The sequence below is a fragment of the Triplophysa dalaica genome, chromosome 8, assembly GCF_015846415.1.
Source record: "Triplophysa dalaica isolate WHDGS20190420 chromosome 8, ASM1584641v1, whole genome shotgun sequence".
Lineage (NCBI taxonomy): Eukaryota > Metazoa > Chordata > Actinopteri > Cypriniformes > Nemacheilidae > Triplophysa > Triplophysa dalaica.
The window spans coordinates 4,320,352-4,336,973 of NC_079549.1; the positions used below are offsets into that span (position 1 = coordinate 4,320,352).

At 38.5% G+C, this 16,622-nt stretch overlaps 1 protein-coding gene across 2 annotated transcripts; it reads right to left on the reverse strand.

Moving 5' to 3' along the window:
• Nucleotides 1-5,143: 5,143 nt before the first annotated feature.
• Nucleotides 5,144-15,658, reverse strand: sik1 (salt-inducible kinase 1). Of its 2 annotated transcripts, XR_008907316.1 has the most exons (15): nt 15,390-15,658; nt 14,757-14,974; nt 14,512-14,628; nt 12,156-12,219; nt 11,612-11,773; nt 11,163-11,287; nt 10,666-10,789; nt 10,350-10,570; nt 9,684-9,833; nt 9,474-9,584; nt 8,795-9,020; nt 8,462-8,716; nt 8,148-8,373; nt 6,773-8,057; nt 5,144-6,678 (listed from the first exon to the last, which is right to left on the reverse strand). XR_008907316.1 is itself a non-coding variant. In XM_056755001.1 (14 exons), exons 2-14 carry the CDS (start codon nt 14,907-14,909, stop codon nt 7,577-7,579), a joined length of 2,415 nt encoding a protein of 804 aa, XP_056610979.1. In that variant the 5' UTR covers nt 14,910-14,974; nt 15,390-15,658; the 3' UTR covers nt 5,144-7,576. The 2 variants fall into 2 exon arrangements, 1 of the variants encoding a protein (XP_056610979.1); XM_056755001.1 differs by having other exon boundaries at nt 5,144-8,057.
• Nucleotides 15,659-16,622: the final 964 nt, after the last annotated feature.

Here is a 16,622-nt window from a genome sequence, read left to right on the forward strand (position 1 = left end):
CAGAACTTTTGCCACCCAAGGAAAAAGTTTTTGTCTGAACTATTTATGTTAGATTGTGTAGTGTGTTTATAAACACATTTCAGCGGATGTCAGTGTTGAAATGACACTGGGCATAGTTGGATTTCTGATGGTTTGGTGTAGGAAGTATGAGGAGGGCTCTTGCACATTATTACATCATAGATGCCCATAGTGGCACTGAAGGCATGCTGTCAGTCAAAAATCGGGAATAATAAAAACATGGAGCTCAGCAGCTCAGAGACCCCATAGAGCATATACTGTGTAACACAAAATCACACAAAGCCAGTTTAACATAATACATAGTGCGCATTGCGGTTTGTCTCTTGTGTAAACATGTTGGACTATGCATTTGACAGACTCCCAAATTTCCAAGTTAGATGAATGTGATTCTTGAAGTGTGCCGTGTCATTTCTTAAGCATTTTCCTTTTTTCCGCTGAGGAAACCATTTGACACTATATAGTGAAGCACGACTACAATTCCTGTGTCCCAGTGCTGAGTTCTCAGAAGCCTGGAGTGGAAAAAATTACTTACAGTCAGTGTTATTAAATCCCACAAAGATATTACCATTATCTGTTGCTGAAACAGAACTCTTTTCTTCATAAGTAGGACTCAATTACTTTACACATGTGTACATCAACATACATATCAAACTGAAACACACATTTTTTACATGAGTAAATGTCGAGGATTTTTAAAATGTTGACATTATGCAAAGCACTGCTAGACATTTACTATGCTATTACGTCACCTTTACTCCAACATGGCTGGAAAGTTGTTCCGAACGTCCCTCATGGAAATGAAACACAGACTGCTGGGTCTCCAGACGTCACCGCAGATCTGCTGTGGGACAGTCAACACATAATTCTTCGTCTCTGCTTCTGTCACCTCAAAGACGTTGAGCAATCAACATCGGCACACTTTATAGTTGCATAGTTTCATATAAAATTTTGTTGTTAAATGTTGCCATTCTACCCCTCGCTGCATTGTACATTTTACTGGAATGTAAAGTGTTTCTTTTGTATTGATGCTTTATGACTTTTTTTAACGGAGCTACATTCATTTTTTTTACATGTATATTTATTGTAAATTGCAGCAGTAAAAAACATATTTGAATCAATCTTCAATCCATTCTGATTTCACAGCATGTCACCACTTCTCAAACGCCTGTTGGTATTAACTCTTGCTTTAGCATTGGCTCTATCGCTAAACAGTTTAGAACTTTCCAGATTAAAAGCTGCCATCTATGACAACTGTTGTATGAACAAGCAACAAACACTCCACCATCCTGAGCACACAATACACTAGCCGGTTCCTCTTCTTTCTGTTTGGAGGCGTTGCATAACCACACAAAGACATATGACGTCAAACTAACATTTCCTGCGAAATCCATCCCAACAGCTCAGGTTATACATTTTTATCATAAGCTTCTCATTGTGAGTTGGGTAAGGATAGGGTGTACTTTAATATACTAAATATATTCTAAATATCTTATTTTTATTTTTAAACAAATAAAAGTCACAAATTGCTGCTTCATGGAAGTTCAAAAGTGTTACTTTTAGTGCAGGTCCATCATGAATATAATGCCTTAGATAACAAAACTTTAAAACAATTTACATTTATTTTGCCTACTTAATGTTTCCTTTCTTAGAACTTTATGCGTTGCGGCTTGGCAGAAGATCTCTAACCAAATTTAATGAAGTGAAATTCCATCAGACCACCCCTTTAAAGATAATACAAGCACTGCTTTTAACATGCTGACAAAATTTTAACTTTGAATGGATAATGTATTGGACAAAAGTGTCTGCCAAAATGCTTAAAACGTATTTCACAAAAAGATGTTTGATAGGTTTTTATAATATTGCAAAATGAACACTAATGGTTTTGGACAAAGTTACAATAAAATGACATTAAATGTGGCATATTAAATACTTTTTGGGATTATAAGACTAAAAAACTCGAAAAAAAATGAAAGCAATAAGAGTGTGATGGAGAGTCTAAGAGGTTCTCACTTGCTCCAGTGCTCTCAGGGTCATCTGTTTGCTGAATGACGCACATTGAGCCCCAGTTAATATTGTACAGGAGGCGCTGGCGTCTGACTGAGCATTCCATTACAGCCCTTTCATGCTGAGTTCACTAAGCAGCTGTGTGCCGATTAAGTCTGCACCTCTCTCTCTCACTCTCACTCTCTCTCTCTACTCTACTCTACTCTACTCTTTCTCTCTGCCCTGAGATCAAAGCTTGGGTCATTTTCAAACATTGCCAAGAGAAGAGACATGATAGACATCAATAAAATGACAGATTCACAGAACAGCTTTAATAGGCTATTTAAGTCTACCTTATTCTAAAAAGTATGAGGACAAACAATACAATGATAATGCAGAAGTAATAAAGATAAAGGTGCTGTGTGTCATTTTTTGAAGGATCTATTGACAGAAATACAATTTAGTATACGTAACAATATTTTCAGAGGTGTATAAAGACCTTGCATAATAAATGTTTTATTACCTTAGCACCGTGGGTCCCCATATGTGGAATTTGCCATGGTGTTTCTACAGCAGCCACGAAACGGATATACTGGTCTACAGAACGCATTTCGTAAATGCCTTATCTCCTTCCACAAGGAAGTGAAGACGTTAGCCCTGTGTCAGCCACCGTAGTGCTGCTAAAGGGAGGGGTGGAGTGAGCAGTTGGTTGCAATTCTCAACCTCACCGCTAGATGGTGCAACATTTCGTACAATGGACCTTTAAGTAGACCATTGATTTGTCTGGAGTAATAAATGCGTTCTGAATACATTTTGGACATTGCACGATTTCCTATTACAATAGTTTTGATATTGTATTATAAATTCATAATCCTAACATTTGTATTATGTATTTGTAGAGTAAACTCCTTTTGATGTGAATGTAAATGTAGACGTCATGTGAGCATAATGTATATCTTTCAAGTGAAGCTGTTCTTCTAGGATAAGTGCTATTCCATTACAGTTTAGAAGCCGTCTGTTTAGTTGGTGATGCAAAGCTTTACTCAACCTGCAAATTGCACGTTTTTCTCTAATAATCACCAGGGGTATAGCGCAGTGGAAAGGTTGTGTAACTAAGGTAATGGGCAAGGTGTTCTAATGACTTCATTATCATAAAGGTTCTTTAGACCCCTCACTGTTTCATAGCTCTGAACTCAAAGTGACTTTTGAATTGCTTTGTAAAATATTACTGCTATAAAACTAGGGCCAATCTCATTTAAAAAGTATTGTAATTTAGAGTTAAATTTTTTTCTTTGAAACCAGAAACTTTCTTTATGTCAAAACAAGATGCTATAATCATATAGGATTGTAAGTGACATATTCTTAAAACATACTTTCCACTTACTACCCCACGTGAACACCTATACACTTTCTCATCTTTGTTAAGTTTAACTGCGTAGCAAAAAATAGCACACTAGCTTATAACATTTTTAATGACTTTGATGCTGTATGTCTTAAATTCTTTGTCATCCCAAACTAGTGCTGAAAGCTGCTAGTCTCACAGTGCTGGCCCTAAATGACCTCTGACAGATTCTACACGTCTCTCTCTCCTACCTATCTCAGTTTACAATCCTGGCCACACCATGTCCCAGACGGGAAAGAGAGAGATATGTGATACCAAGATACTTCGGACTTATCTACCGTGCACACGACTATTGCTCTCTGCATCTCTTCATAAGATACCGGACCTCTCTAGTGCATTCACGTGTTCAGTAATAAACAGACATGCTCATAAATACAGTAGTGGATGAAAATTTTACTTTTATTGCTCCCTTGGAAAGAAATGGATAAAACACTTGGCAAGGTATTAAATGATGTGGAAAAAAGGCAAACCAATGTATCAGGGAATGTTTATTTTGAACATAGAAAAAATTCATAGAAAAACAAAAAGCAATTTTAGTTAATTTAACAGTAGGCCTAATTTAATTTAGGTATAAATATTTATTTAAGCCTCTTAGTTATTGTACATGTTTAATTTATTTTTCAAAGCTGAGCTTCAGTTTATACTCTAAACACAACAATGTAACGTGTATATATTTTTAATGCATGTTTAATAAAATATATGCATTAATATCAAAGTCAGTTGTCTAAATTTGGATATCGCTTTTTGCCACTACTGTATGAAGTATATACATTATACATTGTTTTTGCATACTAAAACATTCCACATGCATTAAAAGAGTTCAAATACTTTACTACACAATAATCAAGTTGTATTATGATAATTGCAGATTTAGAGTCGGGTGAAAGCAGCCAACTGCCTGACATAAATATAATCTACCTTAATTGCTTTTAAGTATTGCTTTTAAAAATTTTAAGTATTTTTGAGTGTTGTTGTTTTGGCAGTCAATTAATTTCAGATCAGATTTATTGTCAAGACTGAAGGTGACTAAAGGTGCTGCTGAATTGAATTAAATAAACTGACAGGGAGCTGTTCTTGTTTGTTATTGCTGCGGGCCTACATCCTAAGACTAACATGCAATCATTTCAAAGTAAACTTAGAGGCGGATTCATAAATTTGAATGTCTGCGAGCAGGCACTTTGTTTATGGTTTAAACAGGATGGGAAGGCAAAATGATTGGCATGGACCACTTGCTTCGGAGCTGAATTTATGAAGACAGAATTCAAAGCATGGATCAATCCGAGCTCTCTGGGCACCCAGCCACCCGTTAGCTTATAGCAAGAGTGATGGGTGTACAACCAGTGGAATGTGTTTACTTGTATTTTATCTTGTACCTGTGATCCTCTCCACAGAACTGTCACATTAGATTATATTTACTATTCATAGCTGTGCTGCACACTAATTGTTACTGTTAGTTGCTGCGGTTTTCCAAGTTGTTTACAGTGTAGGATACGAATAAACTTCATGGCAAGTATTATTTTTGGTGTCAAACTCGCATTTCCTGCGAAATCGTACTGGACAGCTTGACATATAAATCACTATTGTAAATTTAGGATGTTTTATTACTGATTTTTGTTCATTTTTACAGAAAATTATGCAGCTTTGAACAACTTTAGGAATCTATTTAAGGCTGTAGCTTGGTTTCTTTTAGAACCATATGGAAAAAGACTTTAAGACGGGAAGGAAGAAACAAACCAACACTAATTCCAAGTGGTGAGTTTTTATTCAAATAAATAGCCACATAAATAAAACATGTTCTCTCAGGTACTTTCACATAACCATGTGTAATTCCTCTCACTTTGTAAGCACACATACAATAAAAAGCAAGCAAACCAGGGAAATATAACAAATACAAAGTTTTTCAGCAAAATATGATGTTTCAAAAGTAAAAAGTAACATTAAATTAACCTCATACATATCTTAACCAGCAGTGGAAACACTATTTTTAACACAAGCAGTCGTCACTATAAAGTGCATTATTGTCAGACAGCAAATTAAAATGAAAATATAAACTAACAAAAGCATATGATGTTCACGTCTGTAGCTTTCCGGTGTTTTAAAATCAAAATTACACCACCAATAGATTTGTTCAGAAAAAGGCACAATTGTTGGTGGTGAGTAGGTGAAAAGGGAAAATGCTTAATACTGTTTCTTCCAATATCTTCAATCATCTTTTTCTGTACCGGTTTCAAACACTTGTTTTATGACCCAGTTTGCAAACAACACAGTTACTTTCTAAACTTCTAGAAAGCATTGCACATACATGATACATTTACACTAGACAGACATGCAACAGGATTGTGGAAACAGTGCTTCAAGCAAAGCTTTGAGTTTCAATAATGTTAAAACATGATTGTTCAATATAAATTACACACAAATCCAGACCACTTCTAAAATCTATGTCTAGCACCTGGATGCAATATTTCACACGCAGATTTTAAAACGAACCACAAACATAGAAAGGAACTCTATTGCTACAAGATGTGTTCAACTATGTGTGTGTATATGTGTGCATTTCAAATAGTAAATAATAGAAATGATCCTTCTGAGACCAGCTCTTTAAAACAATTGCTTATCAAAGATTTGTTAGCTAGAAGAGCCAGCTACCGTATCATAGCAGTAGGACTAATTTCGCCAGATTCTGAACACGCTACACTTAATTAAACAGAGAGCTTTTCACCACTGTGACATCTTTGAAAACGCAGTAATATCTCCTGTGCTTTCTATCTTTTGCTTTACCTATTTCTGCAAAGCCAACCTGGACACAAAGGCAACCTGTGTCACAAAGAGTATGAGCCGTAAAAATTACAGAGCTCGTATTTTCTTATGCTAACGCAGAACATATTTAAAATAATCTTGTACATACAATCAATACAAATAGAAATCATGTTCTAAATAAGAAATAAGAAAATAACACGATCAGGCATTAAGTACCTTTTGCTTTCCTACAGCTTCTTGTCCTGGATCTACATTTCAATGTGAAATATTGCACTATTCTCATAATCTTTGTTCACTGACTTAAAGAAAAAAAAAAGTACATTGGTAATGAGGGTCAGTGGACTCATACTCATACAGTGTCTGTTTAAATACAGCCTTCTGAGGTGAATGATCAGTAATGCAGGAGGTAGTGATGTGACGGAAGAGTTTTTCTAACAATGTCTCCTATTTTCCTTAAGCATAAGTCATTGGTTGGTGCACATCTGTATGAGTAAATAGCATAGTGTCTTTGTCTGGACCTGACAAAACATAAAGCAGCATTAAAAGTCAATGTCACAAACAGCACAAAGACAAACATTCACACAATTTTCTACGTGAACATCTATGCAGTACCTATTGTGCTTATCTAGCTTAATCCTGTCTTCATTTTCCCACATAGTAGGGCACCTTCGATGACCTCATCGTTGTTCGGAAATCATTTGCCGCATAGCTTGGCTAATTTGTGCAACGCATGTTTTCACATCACAGATGAAATGACAGTATTATTATTTTTTTCTTGGTTTTTGGAAGTTTAGGATACTCTGTTTCAAAACATCAAGGTAAGGAATCAAAGAGGCAAAAAACAATTGCAAAGAGCTATCGGCTTTGGTCTTCTCTGGAGATGTGAGAAACAAACAGACAAAAAAAAGCTTAAACCCTGAAAGGAAATTTTTGGAAAAATCTGTACGGAAGACATAAAAATTCTATTTAGAAAAAAAAAGAAAAAATGTCTTTGACATAATCATGGAGGCTAGTGTAATATGCGAGCTGATCCACTTGCAAATAGTTTAGACCTTAGAAACACTCTATCATTCCCTGTGTAGTGGCCTGTCCTTTATTGCTATGCAGACAGGAGCACATGACAAGGGTTTATGGGCTCGATAAAGAGTTTGGTTATTGCTTCTTTCTCATTTCCTCTGGTTATTCCATCACATACAGACACAAACGTGGAATTGCGTGATGTTCCAGATATAGTACAAGCGTCTTCATGCATCAAAAACCGAGCGCATCACCAAAATAGGATGCTGACTGGTTTCTGATGTTCCTAAAGTATGTTCTCTGCTCAACACCATCAGCTCATTCTGGACCAAGAGTGGTGGAGGCATAACTCTTAAGATTTATCAATCTTTCAATAATTCTTCTCGATTTTTTCTTTCTTTACTTGACCATGACACAGCTGCTGAGCTGCTGTTTTTGACGAGCACAAGCCAGTCCCTGGACATCTGCTTCTGAATCAGTGCTGGTGTTGAAGCTCCAACCGCCCTGGTGAGGCACAAGGGAGAAAAGCCCCTGGGGCTGGATGCTGGGCTGGATCAGCAGGTGCTGCTGGGTCTGAGGGTGTGGTTGGAGATGTGGACGCTGGCTGATGTGCAGGCGAGCTTCCAGAAGATGGGCAGCCGAAGCCACGGGAGAGAGGGATGAGGAGTCAAGTGACTGCTGCTGCTGCCACAGGTTGTGCTGGAGGGTGATAGAGGTCTGCTGGCATGTTGGGAGGATAGGCTGAGTGGGAGGGTTGGAAAAGAGGGCAGCGGGGGCAAAGAGATTGTTGGATGGAGGAGACGAGGGGAGGGAGAAAAGCACGGACTGTTGGGGTTGGGACTGAACTTGTGGCTGAGGTTGATGTTGAATCTGTAGCATTCTGTAGAAGAAAAATGAAGGGAATGTTCAGGTATGATCACAGAATGTAGGCAGCATTTAGAAATCATAAGTATTTGGCAGTTCTTCTTACCTCTGCTGGTGTAGAACCTCTTCCAACATGCTACGACGCTCACGAGGACCACTAGAGCTCTGGAGGCTTGAGGGAGGACACATGCTTGGTCCCAGCGAACCCCGGCTGCCCCTGGAGCATGAGGTCGGAGGGCACACCTGTCGTGCAAGACCTTTGATCTTGTTCAACCCCAGAAGGCCTTTTGTACGTGTGTTCTTCCTCAACTGCTGTCGGAATGCTTTCAGTCCTAGAAAAATAAGTCACCACAGTCCTGTTAGAAACTTAATTTGTTCAAGATTTTCAACAATATCAATGAAAGTTTGATAAAAACCAACCTTGCGTAAGGGAGGTGTCTGAAGCCCTACGGCCCTCTTGGAAGCTGGCTGCAAGCATACTTCCTTGGTTCTGTAGGAGCAGGTTGGAGGATAAAGCTAGCTGTGTTCCAGCAGGAACTAAGGCTCCCGGGCCAGTCCCAGAAACAAAGAGCGTTGAAAGGTCCCCAATACCATTGGATAGAGTTGGGTTCGGGTTGGAAGAGGACTTCAGACAACTGTCAGAAGAAGCACCATCTGAGGGGCTAACCACTATACCTGTGAGAGAAAGGCAGGTTAAAAAAACGATCTTGGCATTAAATAGAGGTCTCTCAAGACCACTTGTTTCTTACTTACAAGGTGGATTGCACTGGTGGAATCGCGCAGAGACTTCAGCCAGCGTGTGTCTGCGGGAGGTGGTGCTGGGGAGATGGGGGGCCTGGACCTGCAGCATCCCCTCTTCCTCCTCAAGGTCATGAGGCCGCACTTCTTCATTGATGGTGGTCTCCAGCAGACTGTTGGGTGAGATGGATCGGTTCCACATGAGCCCTTTTAGACTGGCTTCCACTGGGCAAACCACACGCTGAGGAAGGGAGGGAGGCATTCACGTTAGCCACTGCTTGTTTCTAATGAAGGAGGGGGATTGGGGGTGCACTGCATATCTGCAATATGAAACAGGACAGGGAGTCTGTTTACTAAAGAGAGGGGTCTATATGATACAGGCTTCAAAGGTGGGTTTGAGCGCAAGAGGGACAGCAGGAACCTTAACTAAATTTTTCCATTGATTTTCCCAAAAAGTGACTTCTGCGATTTGTAAATTTCTCTGTAGAATTATAGGTAATCTAGGTAAACAGTAATTCACCTATTAAAAAATAAAGTTGAAGTAACAGTCAAGTCTGGCGTAATCTCAGAGTTTACACTAGGTTTGTCTTTGAATAGGTTAAAAAAACAATATCTATAGTTAGAAAACAATTTCTCTGAAAATGCAACAAACTCTCAATTGCAAATCCCAATATCACAGAGACTTAATACTGACCTGAAAAAGTCCTCCTTGTTCGCATTCGATCTCCGAATGGACTGAAGTGTTCACCTTTGAGGCAGTATGAAAAGCGGACGTCCCGAAGCTGTCAGATGACTCCATAATCACCTTGAAAATGAGATGAACAGAGGAAGAGCTGAGTTAGCAAAGATGGATTGAATCTCACACAGGAGACATACACAGAACAGTTCTTGCTTTGACATTTACCTCCGGGGTGGAGGAATCGGATGCCGTCCTGGATCTTGGATTCCAGGCACCGCACTGGCGGCTGAGCAGCTGGCTACGGTGCTCCTTCACTCTTTCTAGCAGCAGGTAATAAATTGCTGAGAAGTGGTTGTAACTGGTGTTCTGGAGAGACTGCAGAGAAATATTAAAGATCTGTTTTAGAAAGGCTGAGCGTTGGTTAAACAGGTGTGTTTAAATGCAAAAAATCTGAGGGAAGTATTAACTTCTTAAGGGATCTTAGCAAAAGCTAAAGGCAGTACAGCTTCGTGGCTTAAAAAACAGATGCTACTGGGTTTATCCTTTTGGTGCCAGCAGTGGAGCATATTTAAAGCCAAGGGAAGACAAATAGGATGGCTGTTTTATTCAGCTGTGACAAATGGAGAATTTATTACCAGCATTTATTAACCCTTGCTACAAAAACAGGCATGTGTCCCTGCTGAAAGGACTGGTAAAAATGTCAATGCTTTTTTTGGTGGATTATGGTGCCAATTTAGCTGGTGAAACAGCACAACTACGAGAATAAACCAGTACTGGTGAACCAACTGTCTTGTTTGTGAAGCTACTTAGAAAACTAGATGGAGACACCAGTCAAATAGCATTGCATGTTCAATATTGTGATGTCTTTCATTTGCAAGCCTTTTTTCTCACCTCAACAGTCCTCTGCCTGTCAATGCCCAGTGTCTGCATGATCCCCAAGACAGGTTCACTGTAGTCTCCCAGGTTGGAGTTATAGTCAGTAAAAGACTGGGAAAGGATTTGGTGGGGTGCGCTGGGGTCTGCTAACATCCAGCGGTGCTGCTTGATCTGGGCTATGCTGATTCGCTTGGCTGAGTCGACCACAAGCATCTTCCGAATCAGGTTTTCACAGTCTGGAAAAGGTGACATGAAGGTCTTGGTTAATTTGATTCCCTTTGCATAGCTTAGAATGATATTGTACATGAGGAGAGGAATCACTGATATTTACCTTGTGACATAAAGAATGGTATTCTGAAGCGGCCCTCTGTAACTCTCTGTCGCAGGGCAGGAAGACTGTCCCCATCGAAGGGCAGGGACCCACACACCAGCACATACAAGACCACACCAAGACTCTGAAAAACACAAATTTTGAGCATTAATGCAATAAACTACAAAGTCAATAGGATTTCCAGACGGAAGTTCTAGTAGATTTTATTTTAAACCTTTATGACTTTCTTTAATCTGCAGAACACAAAAGAAGATATTTGTGAAGAATATTAGTAACCAAACAACATTGGCTCCCCTATTGACTTCCATTGTATTAACACAAAACCCCTAAGACATTTCTTAAAATATGATCTTTTTGTGTTCCACAGATGAACAAATCATATACAGGATTTGATTGACATTAAGATGAATAAATTATTTATATATGAATTGTATCCCATTAAGAAATGGTCAACAGCTGTGTTATGGTGAGACTCAAACAGTTCAACTAGAACATACCCAAATGTCCAAATGTGGTCCCTCGTATTCTTTGCCCTCGAAGACCTCCGGGGCAGCGTATGGTGGGCTTCCGCACCATGTGGATAGAGGCTCACCAGCATTATAAAAGTTTCCAAATCCAAAATCTGGAGGGTTGTAAAAAAGAAATGAGCTCTTTGTTGAACATATGGCTTTGATTACTTATAAGAACTGCCTTAAGCTATGCGAATGGTGAATTCTTCACATGGTGTTACATAAAGTGTTATAATGGATGAATTGTCTAGCTACAGAAAAAGCATCTGTATAATTTCCCTGACACAGAGCAGACTACTCCGGTTACATAATTTAGAGTCATTATTTTATTAGTGATCCTTACTGTAAATAAAGCAATTACTTTTCGTCTCAGTAGACCCGCCACTGAGAAGTATTTACATGCCTGGCCCAGAAATGAGCATGGTTACTCTGCCCACCTGCCAGTTTGATGTTCATGTTGGCATCTAGCAGCAGGTTTTCAGTTTTTAGGTCTCTGTGGACAATGTGGTGCTGATGGCAATAGTCCACCGCTGTCAGAATCTGCCAGAACTTCTTACGAGCCTCATTTTCACTCATCCGTCCGTTAGACGTCAGATACTCTGTCAAAATAAAATGCATTTTAGGAGGGGAGCAGGTATCTCAATAGAAACATCATATAAATATATAAAGTGTGGCAGGCTTGCAGTTTATCTGAGAAAGCAGATATTGTTTTCCCAAAGGCCAAATGTGAGACGGGTGAAGATACAGATATGTCATAGTGTTTAAACCCACAGGTACTAAGGGAAAGCAGGGGTACGACAGCTTATCCCTTTTACAGAGTTATATAAAGCTTGAAATCCCACACCTGCTCCTCTCTGTGCTCACTCACTGAGTCAATGCTATGACGGCAATGCTGATCTAAATAATTCTATCCTCATCAGTCGTTTGCGCCTGCCAGTCATTTCAGAGATTATTTTAATTTATTTATAAAAATCTACTTACCAAACATCTCTCCATTTTTTGCAAACTCTGTCACAATGTACAGCATGTCTTTGGTCTCCATAACCTGTAAAGATAAAAACATCTCTTGATTAATCTTTTAACAACTCTTATTTGAGGTTTGATAAATTTATACAATAAAAAGCATTTTGAGAAACATATTTTCACATGGAAAAAATCCATCTTAAATAAGAACTTCAATGAACCATTGAAAATGGTGAAGACATGAAATATACACATTGCTTTTTGCATTCACATAAACGTTAATCTAAAAAACACACAAGTTGGTACCTAAATTATCTAAGGTCGGCTTCTGTTTAGGCAAATTTCCTCTTTCTGTCAACTCCTTTTTGATGGTTGTTGTTCATACATGACAGGTCGGTTTCCCATAATGTGCACCATTGCATAAGAGAGCAGACAACCATGAATGGCCTTTATTTTTAGCAGTATGTCTACATGAGCGCACACACATTTGACCCATCGCTGCCAATAAACCTCCACATAATGACAGCCGAAACTTAATCTGTAATAACCTGTTTCGTGTGAACCATAAGACGCATTAAAAGGGATCAGAGGATGTACAAAGACATGCAGTGACACAAATGGAATTATGGTGGAACAATTAGTACTATATTAAACCTATAGTGTTAAAAAACACTGTGTGACGTCCTCACCCTTTTCGGGAATGTCATTGAACTTCCCAAGAGAGGCCTGAGGGAGAAATACTAAACGCTTACACGTTGCCAGCAGACAGTGTTGCACAACTGGTTTTGCGCTTTGCCTCTTTTACTATCTCTGAGAAAACCTGTGTAATCATCTATACACAGACTCAAGACACTCAATACTTCAGGTCAGCTATGTAACGTGTAATAATACACGTAGGCAGGCAAAGAAACCGGCCAACCGCAGGAAAACAGCCTTTATCTCCAGATAAGCTAAACGTCCAGCCTTTAGTGTCGACCCAGAGGTGCTAATGATGTCACAGCTTCCTTAGAAACCCCGGTCCGTACGGCCCACAGAGACATTTCCCCTACCATGGAAAATGAGGACCGGAGAGTTCAGCTGATAGTTTTAAAGAGAATGAAATTGAATACAGTTTTATCTTGAGGGGTCATGGATCGCCAGCTTCACATTTTTTATTCTTTCTTCTCAACTGCCATTAGATCCTTTAGATAAAGAGGGTGAGGGTTCTTCAGTAAAGAATGAAGAGGACAAAACTAAAGTTGACTTGAGTTGACTTTTCCAATCTGACTCAAGATTTTAGGGGCCCTTTTTTATACGGGTAAACTTCAAACTAGCATCTACAAGATTCCATCTGAAGCCAACTGGGATCATAATCATCTGAAAATCCTTTCGTTGAGTTTTAATTGCTGATAACTTTTTATTTTTGACAATACTGGACCAGGCTACAACCATGCGGCTCATATCAAACTCAATTCCCACAACTTCCCACTGTGAAATAAGTGAGGTCAGACCCAAAGGAGCTTGTTTCCAAAAGTTTTGGTTTTCCAGGCATGTTTACACAACCTCAGTCCTCTAGTATAATCCACAAAATTATAATCCACATTTTAGCAAAACAAACTCAAATGGAAGCTATTAGAGAAAGAATGTGGTGACGTATTTGCAGCCTGTATTTGCCTTCCGCTATTTGCATGTGTGTGTGCCAAGCTATGGTGTGAAAACAAGTCGAGAGATCAGATCAGATTGTAGTTCTTAGAGATTTTTACTCCATACGGAAAGCTGACTTCACTTAACACTGTAGACACATTGTACTTTACTTCCACTCGTGCAAATTAAGTAGAAATATTTAGACACTGTATCCATCTCACACTCTTTCCCTCTGTGCACCTTAGACAAATATTATGGCAATTCAGAATGACATGGATTAGTCCAAGACATTGATATTTTAAAACTAATTTGTAAATTGAGAATTTATCATAAAACGTCTAGAAAGACAAAAAAATACTAGTTAAAAAGTGCCATAATATTCTTTGCTAATGCTTGAATCAGTCACTTGAATGAGAGTTCTCAATTGCATACAATCTGTTAATGTAGATTTCACCACATTTAGCACTTTTAGGTTTAAACATTGTAAAAAATATTCTTACAATGTACTGTGGTGGACAGAGTTGCTATGCAAAAGATGGACGCAAGTAAGTTGGTCTATTTATACATCACATGCTATCCAGATGCACTCTCAGAGAAAAGCACATCACGCCTGGCCAACAGTTACTCTCACACATCAAACCATACTTTCTCAACTGACAATGCCAAAAGTACACACTACCTCTTTTTAACTGACATTAACCAGGGATTTCATCAGATTAGTTAAACATACAAACTAAACATTTGCTCGTACCTGATAGAGTTTGATGATGTGAGGGTGATTGAGCAGTTTCATGATCTGAACCTCCCTGTAGATCTTCTCCAAGTTCTCAGAGTTCAGTCTTGTCTTATCAATTATTTTAATTGCAACCTGCATATAATAAAATGCATTTGTTTGTGAATTATTATCATTATTACAATTTAAAGATAGTCATAAAAATAACATTTAAAGGTCAAATAAGTATTTTATAGAAAATGTGAATGATGCATAATGCTTACCTGTGTTTTTGTCACTTTGTGTCTGGCCAGTTTCACAACAGCAAAATTTCCTTTGCCGAGTGTTCTGATGATTTCATAAAAGCCGACCTGCAGAGGCCTGGCCCCAGCTGGACTGGACCGAGTGCCCGTGCTGCTGTCTGTCATAATGACCATGATGCTGGATCTGTGTGTGTCTTAGTACAGCGACGTGTCAAAGACTAACTTATAGTATAATCTGTCTGAAATAAAACATAAAATGCAATTTTACAAAAGCGCACAAATTTGAGTGAGGTGTTTTCAGCAATACGTAAAAAGTCACGCTGTTATTATTAAAATCATCATTCTTATACATGCAAAAGCAAACCAATTACAACATCACATAGTAAAACATGTCTTAATACATTCAAAGTAAAAAGTTGATTTTTAAATATACATAAATAAAAAAAGTTTAGGACTTTTTATGAAACAAAGTAATTATGTTTAACTTTATACTGAACACAGAGCAAAATACAAATATCTGTAAATGTACATAAGAAAAAAACATACTTATCAGAAATACATTTATCTAAATCAATGTTTTCGTTTTTTGTGAATTTGACATTTCTACAGGTTATTTATGTCCTCTGAAAATCATAATTTCCAAAGTATTCTTACCTTCAACACAAGAAGTCTACTGTCCTCCACAGTAGAAACGAGTTTTATATATGCATTTACAAGTCATTCCACATGTCCTAGAAAATAATATTATTTCGTCCAAAATATTCAGCATATGTGTGAATATTATTTCCAATATACAACGAAATATACTTTTACGGAGGGAGCCGTAAAAGAAGAGCTACTATTTACAGGGTGCGCTCCCGTCCACCTGCGCCCCAGCTCAACTGAACAGCTCTGCGCTGAGCATGCGGACAAACGCTGCGGGCTCACAGTCGTGTGATGGGGAAGCTCCGCCCCCTCCCGTTCCTGCCATAACAAATTGATACCCGCCTCATTAACGTCACACTCGCGTCAAAGCTCCGAGCAGAGCGCAAGGCTGGGTGAGCGCACAAGGCACAAGTTGCCGAGCAACTGTGCGGGTTCGTCGTACAGTGACGCCAGTGCTGATGGAGGGGTTGCTTGGAGATGAAGTTGATGACGTCAGTGCCAGAGATGTGTCGCCGCTCTCAAGCTGTTAGTGTTATGTGGAGGGGAGAGAGAGGCGAGGCTCAGGATGAGCTCCACCTGCTGGAATACACACGCAATGTGGCGAAACTTTCAAGTCGCTTGTTGTTGTGTTTGTGAAATACGATGGCATGCATACTAGAGAAAGAGGATTTATGAACGTAAACCATCAACTTGTCACTGCAGTGCACATACTGCTTTGAATAAGTAGCGTATGCGTGTCATTTTTAATACATATTTACAAAAGAGCAAGAAGTTATTTAGCAGAAGCTTTTATCCATAGTCATTTTTTGTGTATATATTACAGTGAAAGTGAAGAACCAAAGCCAACTCACACACATTAAAATGATCTATAAGAATTCTTTCTTTTCATAAAACAAGTACAGGATTAAGGACGTGCCTCGTAATCCATTTGCAAAATATGTTGGGGGAATTTGCTTTATGAACAAAGTATGAAACATAAATAAAAAACATTTTGTAAAAATGTATTTGCTCAAATAGACCTATTACTAATATGAAATACTCATGTTTAATAAAATGTATATATGAAGAGTTTGGTTTCGAAATGAGAATTTTTCAAAAATCTCTATTTTTTATGTTTTGTCTGATACTAATTTAGGGTCAAATGTAACTCAATTAACCTTACATCTTTATAATATTGTTGTTTATTTTAACGACGTTTGCAATATTTTAAAAAACGTAGAATATGGATATACAAGTACATTT

Excerpts from the sequence above, each read along its gene's own strand:
- sik1 (XM_056755001.1), bottom strand. The coding sequence starts at position 14,909 with ATGGTCATTATGACAGACAGCAGCACGGGCACTCGGTCCAGTCCAGCT. Across the intron at positions 8,717-8,794 it reads CCACCAGTGCAATCCACCTT|GTATAGTGGTTAGCCCCTCA; the intron begins GTAAGTAAGAAA and ends TTTCTCTCACAG. Across the intron at positions 8,058-8,147 it reads GAGGTTCTACACCAGCAGAG|AATGCTACAGATTCAACATC; the intron begins GTAAGAAGAACT and ends TTTCTTCTACAG.